This window comes from Enhydra lutris, unplaced genomic scaffold (assembly GCF_002288905.1).
Source record: "Enhydra lutris kenyoni isolate GAN:26980312 unplaced genomic scaffold, ASM228890v2 scaffoldscaffold28, whole genome shotgun sequence".
In the NCBI taxonomy this organism is placed as follows: domain Eukaryota; kingdom Metazoa; phylum Chordata; class Mammalia; order Carnivora; family Mustelidae; genus Enhydra; species Enhydra lutris.
In genome coordinates this window covers 9487944-9502199 of record NW_019154112.1, presented here as the reverse complement: position 1 = coordinate 9502199, position 14256 = coordinate 9487944, and the positions used below count along the sequence as shown (strand labels likewise).

Genomic DNA, 14256 nt, shown 5'->3' with positions numbered 1-14256 from the left:
AATCTACTTTTATTTGCCTAGATGAATTTAGAAGAAGGTAACAGAAGAAAAACAGTTGGTTTCTTGGGTCTTAGGTATTGAAGATTAGTTTCTTAATTATCATATGAAATATTTTATATAAAACATTAGTTGTTCAAAAATTTGTAATAAAATGTATTTATAAAATACACAACACAGGATGTATTATGTTTGTAAGAAGTATAATATTATAGGTATGAAAATTGCTTTGCACAAAACAAGTGAAAATGAGAAGTCAGGAAAATAAACTTGTTTTTATTTGTGTTCCCCCCCAAAAAGTACAAAGAAAAGTCAAAGTGAAGTTAGGTCACAGGTAAGTGGTTAGAAATTCTTAAATAATACTCTATCATTATTCTAATAATTCTGTCAGTCCTAGCTAACGCCAGTCCGCTTTAATATGTCATATTAATACTTGCATATTATTAATCTCCTTAAACTGATATTAAACTATCTTTGAAAAACCAGAGGTAAAGTAGTTCTTTGTAGTACACTTCCCAAACCAAGCTGGTCCAGGGTGCTTAAGGTCACAGTGGATAATGGATTAAGCTGAGGTTATAGTAAACATTTATTCAGAGTAATTTGTGAGTGTGACAGGAATGGGTGTTCTCACAAGTCACTTTCTAATCATACAGTGAATGGCCATATATTTAGCTAACTTCAGTATAGAGATATAAATCTCTATATAGGGTTATATATGTGTATATGAATTATGTATTCACATATATAAAATATTTTAGCTTTTTTGTTGCAAGCTTGAACCATTTTTAATTTCCAAAGCAGCTCATCCTTTTTATTTTATTAACTTTGCCCATGATATTCACCATATTATTTTATTATCAAGAAATATTTTCATCCCTTTCATTCAGTAAACTCTTTCAGATGTGTTTGTAAAACATATTACTGATTTGTAAAATATGTGTCATTTTGATTTTCTAGAATTGAAATAAAATATTACCTTTAACATTTTTTTATTTCCAAAACTTGCTGTTTTGGTAGTAAAAATATTGTGGTAATTTTAGCCACAATATTAGTCTGATTGTTGTCATGTTGAAGTGTTTTGCTGTTAAATATATAAAAACTTATTTTTACTACAGTTTGTGTGTGTGTGTGTGCATGTGTGTGTGGTATTTGACATCTATGCACCTTAGTAATTGCCTTGATAGTAACTCCTGTCCATTCCCACCTGTAAAGACCCAAAAGGATTGTTCACACCACTGAAATAAAATGTGGTTGTGATTGCCTCAGGCAGGGTAATTTAGCAATAGGATTTTCACCATACCCTATTTCTTTTAGTGACATTCCACGGATTCCTGAGAGCTCCCATCCTCCACTGGAGTCCAGTGAGTATAAGATTTATTTGTTGTTATAATATGTATTGAATGAAATTGAAGAATAAAGATTTATCATTTGCTTTAGTTATTTGATATGAATGAATTGGTATTACTATATTAAGGTTATGTCCAGTGATATCTGAAGTTGGCAACAATCATTGGAAACCCAAAGTTCTACTTTAAGATTTTTCCTTTTCTACTTTTTATTTATTTATTTTTTTATGGCTATCCAAAAATATTAACTGGCAGTACCCTCTGCATCGTAACAGGACCCTCACAGAGCTCAATTAATAAACCAGTACTAGCTATGTTTGCTGTAGGTAAAAATGTATTGTGGTACCGGATTATTCATTCTGTTTGGTAATTAGACTGAGCTAGACTTCTAGTTAGGAAATGAGCATGTTAACAGATATTTTAAAAGCAGCATAATGTAAACACTGATATTGTATGTGAGTGATGAATCACTGAATTCTACTCCAGAAACCAGTAATACACTGATGTTAACCACCTAAAATTTAAATTAAAATAATAATAACAGAATTTAAAAAAATAAAAATAATAAAAAAATTAAACTGGTATGATCGTGGAAATGAGTGGGTGGAGTAGAGGTGAAGTTCAGTGGGCATAAGAGAGTCAGGAGACAGTGAGGCTAGAGGGTTGAATTATCTACATAGCCATTAAAGGCATCCCAGGTGAAAGAAGATGACAGTGTGTGCAGTGAAGTCTAGATAGGTAAGGAGGTGAAAGTGATGTAGATATTTACTCTGCAACGGATTGGCATTAACTTCACAATACCTTGGGCTTGATGAGCAAGCATTCTTATGTAACCCATTTATGGAGATATAAAATACAAGTGATTTGAGAGGAAAACAAGTGTTCATAGTTATAAGGAGGTAGAAAATATGTGAATGGGATAGACAAGGATCTGCATATCAAATGCAGACCAGTATGCATACCTGCTGGAGATGAGCCCATATTTGGATTTGAGCTTTCTGATAACTAATACAAAGAGGGAAATGGGACCTGTTGCGTAATTTATAGCCAATACTATTTAAAAATAAACTGTTATATTACAAACAAATTGATTATTAGAAGCAACAGTGTTCTTGTACTAGGACCCAGGAAAAAAATTATTCTAAGGATATTTGAAAAAAGAAACATAGTAACAAAGAATTTTATAGAATTCTATCTTGAAGGCTTTGGAGAGCACAGAGTGATGGTATGTGGCTTAACTTAGACTTAATTTGTGTGTATAGGAAAAAGTGTGTGGATCACACTCTGTGTGAAGGTGAAGTAGGTCTCTTGTGGTGAATCACTGGAGACAGCGTTCTCAGCCATTCAAGAGATTCATTTTTAAGATCAAAACTGAGATGGATGGGGGCAAGGGGATGCATAGGTGGTTCAGTAGGTTAATTGTCTTACTCTTGGTTTTGGCTGGGGTCATGATCTCAGGGTCATGAGATCAAGCTCCATATTGGGCTCCCCACTTAGTGAGGAGTCTGCTGGAGATTTTCTCCCTCTCCCTCTGCTTCTCCCCAGCTCCTGCACACACTCTCTCTCAAAATAAATAAATACATCTTAAAAAAAAAAAAAAAACTAAGATAGATGGTAAATCTTATTTTAAAAGGAATGAATTCTAGGCTTAGATGTGGCCCATAAATTATATGTGCATTCATTTTAATTTCAACAAGGACAGTTCAGAATGGATGATACTTTAGCCAAGATAATTAAAATAACAGGCATCATCTTTCTTATCACTAAAGCATGAAGCCTTTACCTATATGGGAGGTTATGCCAGAACCTAAACTGTACAAATATCCCCCAGAAATATATAAAACCAATATTACATTGGAGCAAATAAATATAAAATTTAATTATATCTTTTAAATCCTTTAAAACAGGCAATTAACCAAAGAAGACCATATGATAATTTTCTGTGACTATCCAATTAAAAGTAGATTCTACTCTTATTGATGGTATTGAATTATAGTTTTATACAAATAACAGGTACATTTAACATTTCATAAAAATTCTCACATACTTATTATAAATGGGTCACTAAAAATTACTTAATTTTTTTCTCATTTTAGGTTCAAGTTCCTTTGAATCTCAGAAGATGGAAAGGCCTTCCATTTCTGTTATTTCTCCAACAAGTCCTGGAGCCCTAAAAGATGCCCCACAAGTCTTGCCAGGACAACTTTCTGTATGTATTTTTCACACATGTTGGAGACCACTAGTCTTTGCTCACTGTTCTGAATCTGTCCTTAAAAATGAAGGGACATTTGTCCTTTAAATGTCCCCCCAAATTTGAAGTCTGTCCTTCAGATATATGTCTTATATTTAACACCATAGTCTATTTCACAATTTTTGCATGTGTTTATTAAATTTAGATTAGTCTTTATTTATATATTTATTTGAAAATATTTGTTGAGTATCTACAGTGTACCCAGGTATTGTAAACATTCAATGATAAATGACAACATAAGTAGATAAAACACCCATTATGTTTTGTGTGCTGTATAAAAGTTTCTAAGGTAGGTAGTTGGTTCAACATGATCAACTCTGAAGGTCATGTTCCACTCACTTAACACCCTTATGAGCCTGGAGCCTGAAAAAAATTCTTTTAAAAATACCTGTTTTAACTTCTTGAGTTATTTGGTGAAATACTTCGTTTCTGGTATCAATAAAAAAAAACTACAGTTTTTCTTACTGTTGCTTAATATATGATGTGGAGAAAGCCAGAGTAAAGAAACTATGGCAAACCATTATGAAATGCCACATCTATGCAGATTATGATAGAAGACAGGACATTTATATTCATAAAGAAAACTTGCTTTAAACTATTCTCTAAATAGTTTACTTTTTCTCCTTTGGTAACATGTGGGTTTCTATAGTCTGTTTTTGCTACTCTCTTCTTGGCATTTAATTAAACACAGAAGGTAACTGTAAGCTTGCTGTTATTTTTAAAACCGTTCCTGGTTTTAACTTCTATTTTTAGTAAATTAAATACATTTTTATAGTCCTTTCTGTTTATTTTATCTGCGCTGCCCCGTGTGTGTGTGTGTGTGTGTGTGTGTGTGTGTGTGTGTGTGTGTGAATCTCTCATATACTCCACCAGTATTTTAGGAGGGATAAAAATCTGTTTTGGTTTTATAAAAAACACATCACTATTATTAATTGAGAACAGAGATATGGATTCATATGGATTCAGGTTTGAATCTTTAATCTGCCCTGTACTATGAAAGATCAGTCATGTTAAATTAGTTTATTTTTTATAATAACTTTTAAATATGTTCAGTGTATTCCCTTTAGATAACTTTGCTCATAGTTCTTACTCAACCAATAAACTAACTTATAAATTAAAAAATAGTAATCTTAACATTGATCACTGCCAGCACAAATACTATATTGACTGCTGAAGTTCTGGTTTTTAGGAGTTTGGTGATATTTTAGTGTGCTGTTTTCCCATTTTTCTTTATTCAAACTATTATGGAATCTTAGTAGAAATATCATTATTTGGCTTTCATTTTGTCGAAGGTATATAATGCCCCTTTCCTGCCTTCCTCGTTCTTTTCCCCTTCTCTATTACAGGTTAATTATAAAAATTAAATGAGGAAAAAAAACCCCAGAAAACAGCAGTACCTGGTGTAAAGGAGGCCCACGTAAATATGTTTCCTGACTGCTACCAAATCACTTGTGTAAATTGCTTATTCATTAAACCTCATTTCAACACATATGGTACTACAAAATATATTTAGCTACACCAAAATCATTAAGTCATTTATAATCACCAAACACTGGCACTTAGCACTTAAAGACAAGGATAATTATTTTAATATTCCCTTCTTCCTTTACTTTTTTATAAAATTTACATCAGTTTTATTTTCATAACCTGATATGAGAGAGTATAACACTATAGGCTTGCCCATTGTAAGTCATGTTTAAAATACATAATGAGAAAAGTCAAGTCATAAGTGGTTATGCTTTCAATTTGGAATTCTCTTCAGAAATAATATTTATAATTATAATTTAAAAGTTTTTCAAAAATGGTTTTAGTATTTTTTTTAAGAATTGTAATACTTCATGATTTTACCAATAATTCCTTTCTTCGTTGATCTTAGGTGAAGTTGTGGTATGATAAAGTGGGACACCAGCTGATTGTAAATGTTCTTCAAGCAACAGATTTACCGACTAGAGTAGATGGGCGTCCCAGGAATCCCTATGTGAAAATGTATTTTCTTCCAGATAGAAGGTAGTGAATAATTTCAGAAAAAATATGCAAAAATTCTTAGTAATAGAAAAGGTACAATACCATCTCCTGGGATATAGTTTTATTTAGTTTTAAAGCCTTATCAAGGTAATATTGTTATACAAAAAATTGCACATAATTAATGTGTACATTTTGATGAGTTTGAACATATGCATATGCACACCTATGATACTATTTTAAAATATAATAAATCATTCTCTGTAAGGGAATAAACTATGTTCTCCCTGAAAAAAAAATCCCTCAAGCTTTATATATGTTTTAAAAAATGATGTTACCAGTTTAAAAATTTTTCATTACCTTGTTTATACACCTATTCGCCTTGGATAGCTATACATCATTTAGAATGTACCTTTGTGTATATATACCTATTATCATAACTGCTGCTTACATTATAGTTAAAATTAGAATAGTGTTCAACCCTAGAGTCTTTATAGACTTAGGTTAAAAGTTATGGATTAAAAATAGTAAAAAAAAAAAAAAAAATCCCAGTAGCAGTACTACATGTCACTACAGTAGATGGCAGCAGATACTTCATTTTGCTGTTTCATTTACAAGACATACTTATTTTTCAGTGATAAAAGCAAAAGAAGGACCAAAACAGTAAAGAAAGTCCTAGAACCAAAATGGAATCAAACATTTGTCTATTCACATGTACATCGTAGAGATTTTAGAGAACGGATGTTAGAAATAACTGTGTGGGATCAACCAAGAGTACAAGAAGAAGAGAGTGAATTTCTTGGAGAGGTGACGTATGCTGTAAAGATTAACCAAATGCTTATTGAAGTTTCTGTGATATGTACTAATTACAGTTGCTTTAAAATTTGCTTTGGTCAAGACACTTGATTTAATTTAAGAACTGCCCTTTCAGATCCTTATAGAATTGGAGACAGCACTTTTAGATGATGAGCCCCATTGGTATAAACTTCAGACCCATGATGAATCTTCACTACCTCTGCCTCAGCCATCACCTTTCATGCCAAGGCGACACATTCATGGAGAAAGCTCTAGCAAAAAACTACAAAGTAGGTTAAAGTTATTTTTAGTTAACCAGAATTAGTTATGTTGCAATGATCCAATTAGAGATTGATATTCCAAATATTTTTCAAATGTTTATTAGAGATCAAAATATTGAAAAATTATTTATCTCTTTAAAGAGACTTGGCAAAACTATTTTCTGTATTTCCCTAATGAAATGTATGTATGGTACAGTAGAGTGGTTCCAGAGCTGAAAGTTTAAAAACTCTGAATTACCATTCTTTGCCCAATATCCATTGAGTTGTTTTTATTATTAATGAGTTGCTACATATAAGGTTCTTGATAACTTTATAGTTGCTGGGTATTTTTAGTATTATTACTCATAAGAAACACTTTTAAAGACACATTGTAAAGTATGTTTGTTGTTACTCATCTGACAATTGGGGAAAAAGAGTATTCTTTTCTGCATGTGCCATTAAATTTAGAGTTATGACTAATAAATCAACCGAAAAGCTACATTTTGAACCAAATTGTTTTCCTCTTATGATTGAATATTTCATGTTAGTACCTCTCTGATCACTCATTTTCTCAAAGTTAATGTTTAATGCAGTATAATGGCTAATTTTGAAGAATAAACATAAATATTTTATCCAGGGCCATGATGTCCTTTTTAATAATATGAGCTCAATAGATTTCCAGCCAAGAAAGTCTTTCACCCTTCCCCCATCCTCCCACCCTCCCTGAACAGTGGAGGAGGGCACCTAATTGGGCAGAAAACTGTATACACTTCACTGTAGGCTTTTATATATATATTATATATGTATAATACATTAAAGAAAATACGAAAATTTAAGTGATTAAACGGAACAAATACTGAGAAAATGTTATCTTTGGAGAACAAACTTTTTTTTTTTTTTAAATCAGCTCAGCGTTTACTTTGTGTTATTCTTGTCCCAAAAGTACTTAGTAGTAACGTCATTTGCCTTTAAAAAATTTTTTTGACCATGTCCTTTACATTTCATAAACCAATAAGACACAGAGGTATCTGTTTGCCTTACTGTTGTGCAGGATCTCATCGAATCAGTGATAGTGACATCTCAGATTATGAGGTTGATGATGGTATTGGAGTAGTTCCTCCAGGTGCGTGGGTGAAGAGCATGGCCCTGCTTCACTGTGCTTCTCATGCTTGTGTTCACTGTCAATTTCCAGACTGACTTGGGATACTGAGCTGGAGATTCGTAGCACAGAGAAATCAGTATTCTATTATTCCATGGTGACTTGTGTTCCAAATTATAAAGAAAGTTTAAAATGGACTAGTAACTATTCATTAACAGTCCCACATATTTAATTCAGCCAGGTTCTTTCTTAGAAGCTAAGATGGCTAGCCAGGTTGAAATCATTCTTTCTCAATGCTCCAAGCATAAGCATAAATACAAATTTCATTTTGAAAGGATGTGGTTCATTTTCTCAAATAAAAATTCCATTCTTCTATGTTTTATATTATATGCCTATGATTTTTCCTTCCTCTGTTTCTGAAAATAATGTAGCCTTCCATGGAATATACTGAGAAAGGTGCATGGCAGGGTTTAAAATTGCATGTGGCATGGCTTACCTTTTAATGCTTTTGTGATGTGTTTACCACTTACTATACCTAGAATGTGTATGTATGTATTGAAGTAAGGAAGTGCTTTAGAAAGATTCAGTATTCATTTTAAGTTAACATCTTTTTGTCACTGTCCAGTTAGTAAAATTTTTGTGGCATTGTGTAATTCAAATCTATGTTTCTCATCTGACTCTTGTCAGAAAGTGAGTAAAACCAAGTAGTAAGGACTTATTTTCCTGGTACTAATCCTGTGCTATTTCCTTGACTTACTAGAAAAAAGTAAAAAGTAAGGAAATATCAGTGCTTGCTTTAGCAGCCCATATACTAAGAAGTAAGGAAATATCAAATAAGAAGTAAAGAGACAATCTTGGAACATATAAATATGAGTTATTAAAGGCATTTCTTTAGGACGTTAATTTATGTGATTTTTCAGTTGGAGATGCACTTAATTTGAGGGCAGTGATTTTGGGAAAGTCAGTGGACAGATTCCACACTAGTGACTAAATTCACAATTCGAAGAGATACATAACAACCTCTTTAAAATTAGGAGAAATTATGGAGAGTTCTCTAAAATTAGGTTTATTTGCTTCCTATATAATTCAGAGAAAATATTGTATTTAATCACTGTATGACATTAGCAAATATTCTTAAAAACAATAAACCTAGTGCTGTTCATATCTGTATTCTTAGATAATACTCTGATATCAGACTGCAAGAGTTTTAAATAATAGTGGATAAAATTTCATATTTTCTGTTTTGTTTGTTTTTTAAAGTATCATCATAATTAGACGCATTCTCCACAGAAACTTTAATATGACATTCAACAGAATATTTGTTTTTTTTTAATTGAAAGTGGAAGAGTGATTGTACATTAAATCCACTGACATATTTAAATAGGAATCAGATGAATCGTGGTAGGAAAGTCATCAAGCCTTTCTAACAAGAATTGTGGCCATTAATCAGCCTTAATGTGGTCATTACTAACTCATCTAAACAGAATTTACTTCTGTGTGTGGTTCTCAAGTTTTATTCACCCAGAATTTCACATTTTTTAATGATGAGGCAAGAGCAAATGGATGAAAGAATAAATGGCCAATTGAATAAATACTGAATTACTAAAATGTTAAGTTTCCTGTCATTTTCCTAAGAGATTACACAGATAGAGGCCAAAATGGGAGTTACAGGATCCACTACAATTGGAATTATTCATGTTTGGATACCACTAAAAAACACTGAGTTTTAAAAATGTTTATATTCTGTACTGAAATAAATAATATTATGATTTTTATAAATATATGTAATCTTTTATCATATGGAAGCAGTGTAGTATTTCAAGTAATATTCATTTTTATTTAGCATTTAAAAAGTAATGAGCCAGGACTCTTAAAAGAATATAACAAATCAGGGGCGCCTGGGTGGCTCAGTGGGTTAAAGCCTCTGCCTTTGGCTTAGGTCATGATCTCAGGATCCTGGGATTGAGCACCACATCAGGCTCTCTGCTCAGCAGGGAACCTGCTTCCCCCTCCCCCTCTGCCTGCTTCTCTGCCTACTTGTGATCTCTCTCTCTCTCCGTCAAATAAATAAATAAAATCTTTAAAAAAAAATAAAAGAAGAATAAAAATAACCATATGCAGATTGCCCTTATATGGGCAAAACATGTGGTAACCCCAATCTTTCTGAGCATTACTACAAATTCAGAAAGTGAAAAAACAAACAGAAAAACACACTCTAACTTTGAGTTAACCAAAACATTGAAATGAGCATAAAATAGCAATTTCCTTCCCCCTTTTTCTGAAGGTAAAGAATATGTGTTGTAAGCAATAAATTAAACATAATACAAAGAAAACCAAATTATTTTGAAAAGTATCAAAAGCCTATGTATATGAATTAGGATAAGATAAAAAAAAGATATCACTCTCTATGTAAATACAAAGAACCCATGGGAAAAAATCAGTTATACCCTTCTAACAGTAAGATGTCTAAATTCTCTAAGTTATTTCTTAATAGTTAATTATATCAAATGTGAAAGTGTTATTTATATACCTTGAATTCTCATTGAAATCTTGAAATGGTGCTCCCAATTCAATCCTGACCTTCCATAATTATTGTATGATTGAAGTTATCAAGTGATAACAAATGGTAATTTAGACCGTGCATTAATTATCTTTAAAAATAACCATGATTTGTTATAATGAGCTGTGAAATAAATTTACTGCATGTAAATTTACTTGGTTTCTTTCTAAATTTAATATTACAGTTTATACACCTGAACAATGACAAGGAAACTTTCCTATGTGGAATTCAAAATAACAGCTTAATTGCTATGATTTTTGTTGTAGAATGAAGTATATGTAATTATAAATTATAACATTTATGGTTACATTATTTGGTCATTATACTGATGTTCTTAGAATGACAGAATTGTTGGGCATCTCTGATCATGATATTGTCATTTCGAATTGTCACTCATAAACATTTATGAAATGTTTAAAGACCTTTCTTTAAACTTGGTTAAAATATACAATCACAGCAAATAAACTATTGGAGAATTTTAGTCTGCCTTCAATAATGATGTTTCATGGCATATTTTAAAATAATGTAGGAGTTACTAAGTAAATAAATGAAGAAAATTTCAAACTACCCAGTTAAATTTAATGTTTTCATGTTTCATGTACTTTTATGTAGTTGTAAGTATAGTTATTTTTCCTTTGGCCACAGAATTTTTTATTTTCCTTTCAATAATGGCAAACAATGACCCTTGTGGGAAAAAAAATTAATTAAACCATTACTTCGATTTGAGATTAGATTATGGCTTTGTCTTAACTAAATCAGAGATGATATAAACCTTTTTGTTTCAAGGGAGAATGAATTTAGAATTTATTTTTAATTGCAATTATGTTAACTGTATAAACTAAATTATGTTATCAACACATTTGTGGAATAGTTTCAGATGTCTGAGGTAGATTTGGTGATTGGAGAGTTAATTTTCTCTGCATTATTGCCATAGTCATCACCATCCATACACTATATTCATTTGAAAATTACAGTATTATATGTAGTTTGCAAAATTCAGTGAATATTTGTAATAGTGAAGATCTAGTACTCTTCTTTGTTAACTAAAATTGATAAGATAACATTTTCTTTTTTTTTTTTTTTCTGCAAAGCCACCTGAAATCCAGCTAAAATAGTTTATCCTTTGGAAGAAAAATTCAAATAACATTTAAAAAGACCCCAGATTTCTAAGCATTGACTTATCTATTAACTATAGTTCACTGTCAATGAAAAATCAATCACTCACTCACTTTTTAATTTAAAATAGTATCCCAGCTCATCATAACATCTGAGACATCAGCATTATTATTCATATGCAGTATCTCCATGGGCACCTTTGAACAAATCTGTAACCTGTTTTTATGCATGTATATGTTACACTCTGTGTACGTATACTTAATAGTTTTGAAGAGAAAAGCTAATAATACTGATTGCATGGCATTTGTTGTAGTAGGTCAGTGGCTGCTTGAGATATAATTTGATATTTCCACATTATAGAAGAATACTGACAGATTTTTTGTGTGTACTCTTGCCAGTAGGTTATAGGTCTAGTGCTAGAGAAAGTAAATCTACAACATTAACTGTGCCAGAACAGCAAAGAACAACTCATCACCGCTCACGTTCAGTATCTCCTCACCGCGGCGATGATCAGGGAAGGCCGCGTTCACGTTTACCAAATGTGCCATTACAGAGGTAGGCTTTGAGATCGGCTTCAAGTCTCTGACAGTACTTTTTAATTTTAATACAATGTAAGCTGCCTCAAGACTGTTACTGACGTGAAATAATGGTTGAATCAGTCAAGTTTTTTTTTTTTTTCCAGAATCATTTGTAAGCAAAAATGTCTTTTTATCCATTACCCCACCTGTATTACATTCTGTTCTTGAATCTTGAGAAATTTTTTCCAGGAGGTAGAAGTTTATGTCCCAAGCACAGTGTTTGAATAACTATCTTGTATTCTGTTGGCTAGTTTTTTCTCCTGTTAGGAAAAATTGTATAATGAATAACTTGTGGAGAGAAATGGCAAAGAGTAAAAGGTTAAGAGGCAGAATATGTTTTTAAGAAATTTAGAATTTAGAAAAAAAATGTTTAGAATTTAGAATTGTCTTTTTGAAACACTTTAAGTGCTTCAAAAGTACATGCAACTTAAGTAATGTAGTGCTGTATTTTATATTATCCTGAAATATACTTCTGAAACTTAAATTAAGTATGCAGATGAAAATTGTCATTTTTGACAGAGGTGCAAGAGAAGGTTGGAGAAAAGTAGCACAGGCAAACCACTCCTAGAGAATAAATGCCTTTAACTCAATTGATAAAATATGTATTCAATTATGATAACAACACTTTTCAAGCCATGCCAGCCTTCTGCCAGTTACTGATAGATATTCGCCATTAGTCTGTCTGCTAGATTTGGGAAGAGTATACACTTTGATGCATTTGTATTTTTGGAATCATTTTAGGAGTTTAGATGAAATTCATCCAACAAGAAGGTCACGTTCTCCAACTAGACACCATGATGCCTCCCGAAGTCCGGTTGATCACAGATCCAGAGATGTGGACAGTCAGTATTTATCAGAACAAGACAGGTATTTGTTCAAACTATGATCTCAACGTTATAACTCTTTATTTGCTCTGTTTTAGTATATGATAGATATCTTGGCATAATACATCAGAAAGGAAAAGTATTTAATCACTCAAAACTGAACTTTCAAGGAACAGCTGTTAGGATATTCTAATAGAAATGCAACTGTAGGAAATATTTGGCTAACATTATATTGTCATGATGTGTGCATTTTTTTTTTACAAATTGAAATTTATGTTTAGCCAGTTTAAAATGTATAGCTTATTGTTTCTAAATTGTAGAAGGAAGCCTATAATTGATTATTTTCAAATATGGGATGTTATTGATGTAATTATATAATTATTTTTTTATGTTATTAAGTAATTTTGGATACAGGTCATCTGAAAGACAATGTTGCAGAGTTTCTGTGAGAACTTCAATAATAATATTTTTACATACCTTATTTCCATAAAATGTCTATAAAGTATAAAATATATGAGATGGAGTTTTTCATATAAATAAGTACTTCCTGGACACAATTACTAAAAATCTACATGACAACTCCTTTGTTCTACATGCCCATAGACTTTCTTCGCAAACTAACCACATACCTGTGTAATATGCCAGACCACAAGCTCCGGATCCGATTTAAGGTTTTAGAACACCCACCTTATTGAATATTCTCTTTTGGATTTTTAAAAGTGGAGAAACTTTCAGGAAGGAGTAGGGAAATGTTAGTTGTGCTTCATGATTGACTTTTTGCGGTATAGTCAAGGACACAGAACTTAATAGAGCTGCTTAATCCTTTATTGTCATCCTACTGTGGGAAGTGGTGCCGGGACCTTGAAGAGTGAAATCATACTGGGGACTGAGATAAGAACTGCTCTGGGGAATGGGATTCTACACTGCTCAGCCTGGTTGAGTTGAATGAGGGCCATTTGTCAACATCCGCTTGGGTCACTTTCAATTTAGGTGAGGATGGGGAAAAAATGACTTCTTGACCAGGGCATTTAATGAAGTGAAATTAATCTGAGCACAGAAAAAGTACCAGTTTTTAGAATAAAATCATTCTAGTCAAGTATATTCATGATTGGTTAAGAACAAACATTGATAATTGCATTTTTAGTATCTGTGAAAGCCAAGAGGACTCATGCTTAGGGTTCCAGTGAGCATCAGAAAGTCCAGATATGTAGGCCTTTCAGAAGTTTTAAAAATACCCAGATATCTGGAATTGGTCTTATTTGGGGAAGATTTAGTTTAGTTTTGTTTTAATATTCTTGAAAGTCACTTGGAAATACAATAGCAAATCAACAACAGCGAGGACTTTGACCATGATGTTTGTACTTTATTGTTTAAATTTTTTGAAATACTGTCATGTTTATTTTTGTTTAACCTCTCAAGCAAATATGCTAGTGCAGACAATCTGGTTTCTTCCCTTTTCACGTTTTCA

The 14256-nt window shown here is 32.0% G+C and overlaps 1 protein-coding gene across 50 annotated transcripts in view; it reads left to right on the top strand.

Annotated features, from left to right (window-relative positions):
- The window catches only part of LOC111152143 (regulating synaptic membrane exocytosis 1), a 498025-nt gene that overhangs the window by 336875 nt on the left and 146894 nt on the right, over window positions 1-14256 (top strand). For 25 of the 50 annotated variants that reach the window (XM_022510447.1, XM_022510446.1, XM_022510479.1 and 22 more), the window contains 8 exons: window positions 1312-1358; window positions 3440-3552; window positions 5471-5601; window positions 6192-6363; window positions 6488-6641; window positions 7663-7734; window positions 11785-11941; window positions 12706-12831. In XM_022510447.1, coding sequence (XP_022366155.1) covers window positions 1312-1358; window positions 3440-3552; window positions 5471-5601; window positions 6192-6363; window positions 6488-6641; window positions 7663-7734; window positions 11785-11941; window positions 12706-12831 — 972 coding nt within the window. The remainder of the gene's footprint in view (window positions 1-1311; window positions 1359-3439; window positions 3553-5470; window positions 5602-6191; window positions 6364-6487; window positions 6642-7662; window positions 7735-11784; window positions 11942-12705; window positions 12832-14256) is intronic. The other 25 variants (XM_022510482.1, XM_022510480.1, XM_022510475.1 and 22 more) reach the window with 1 other exon arrangement.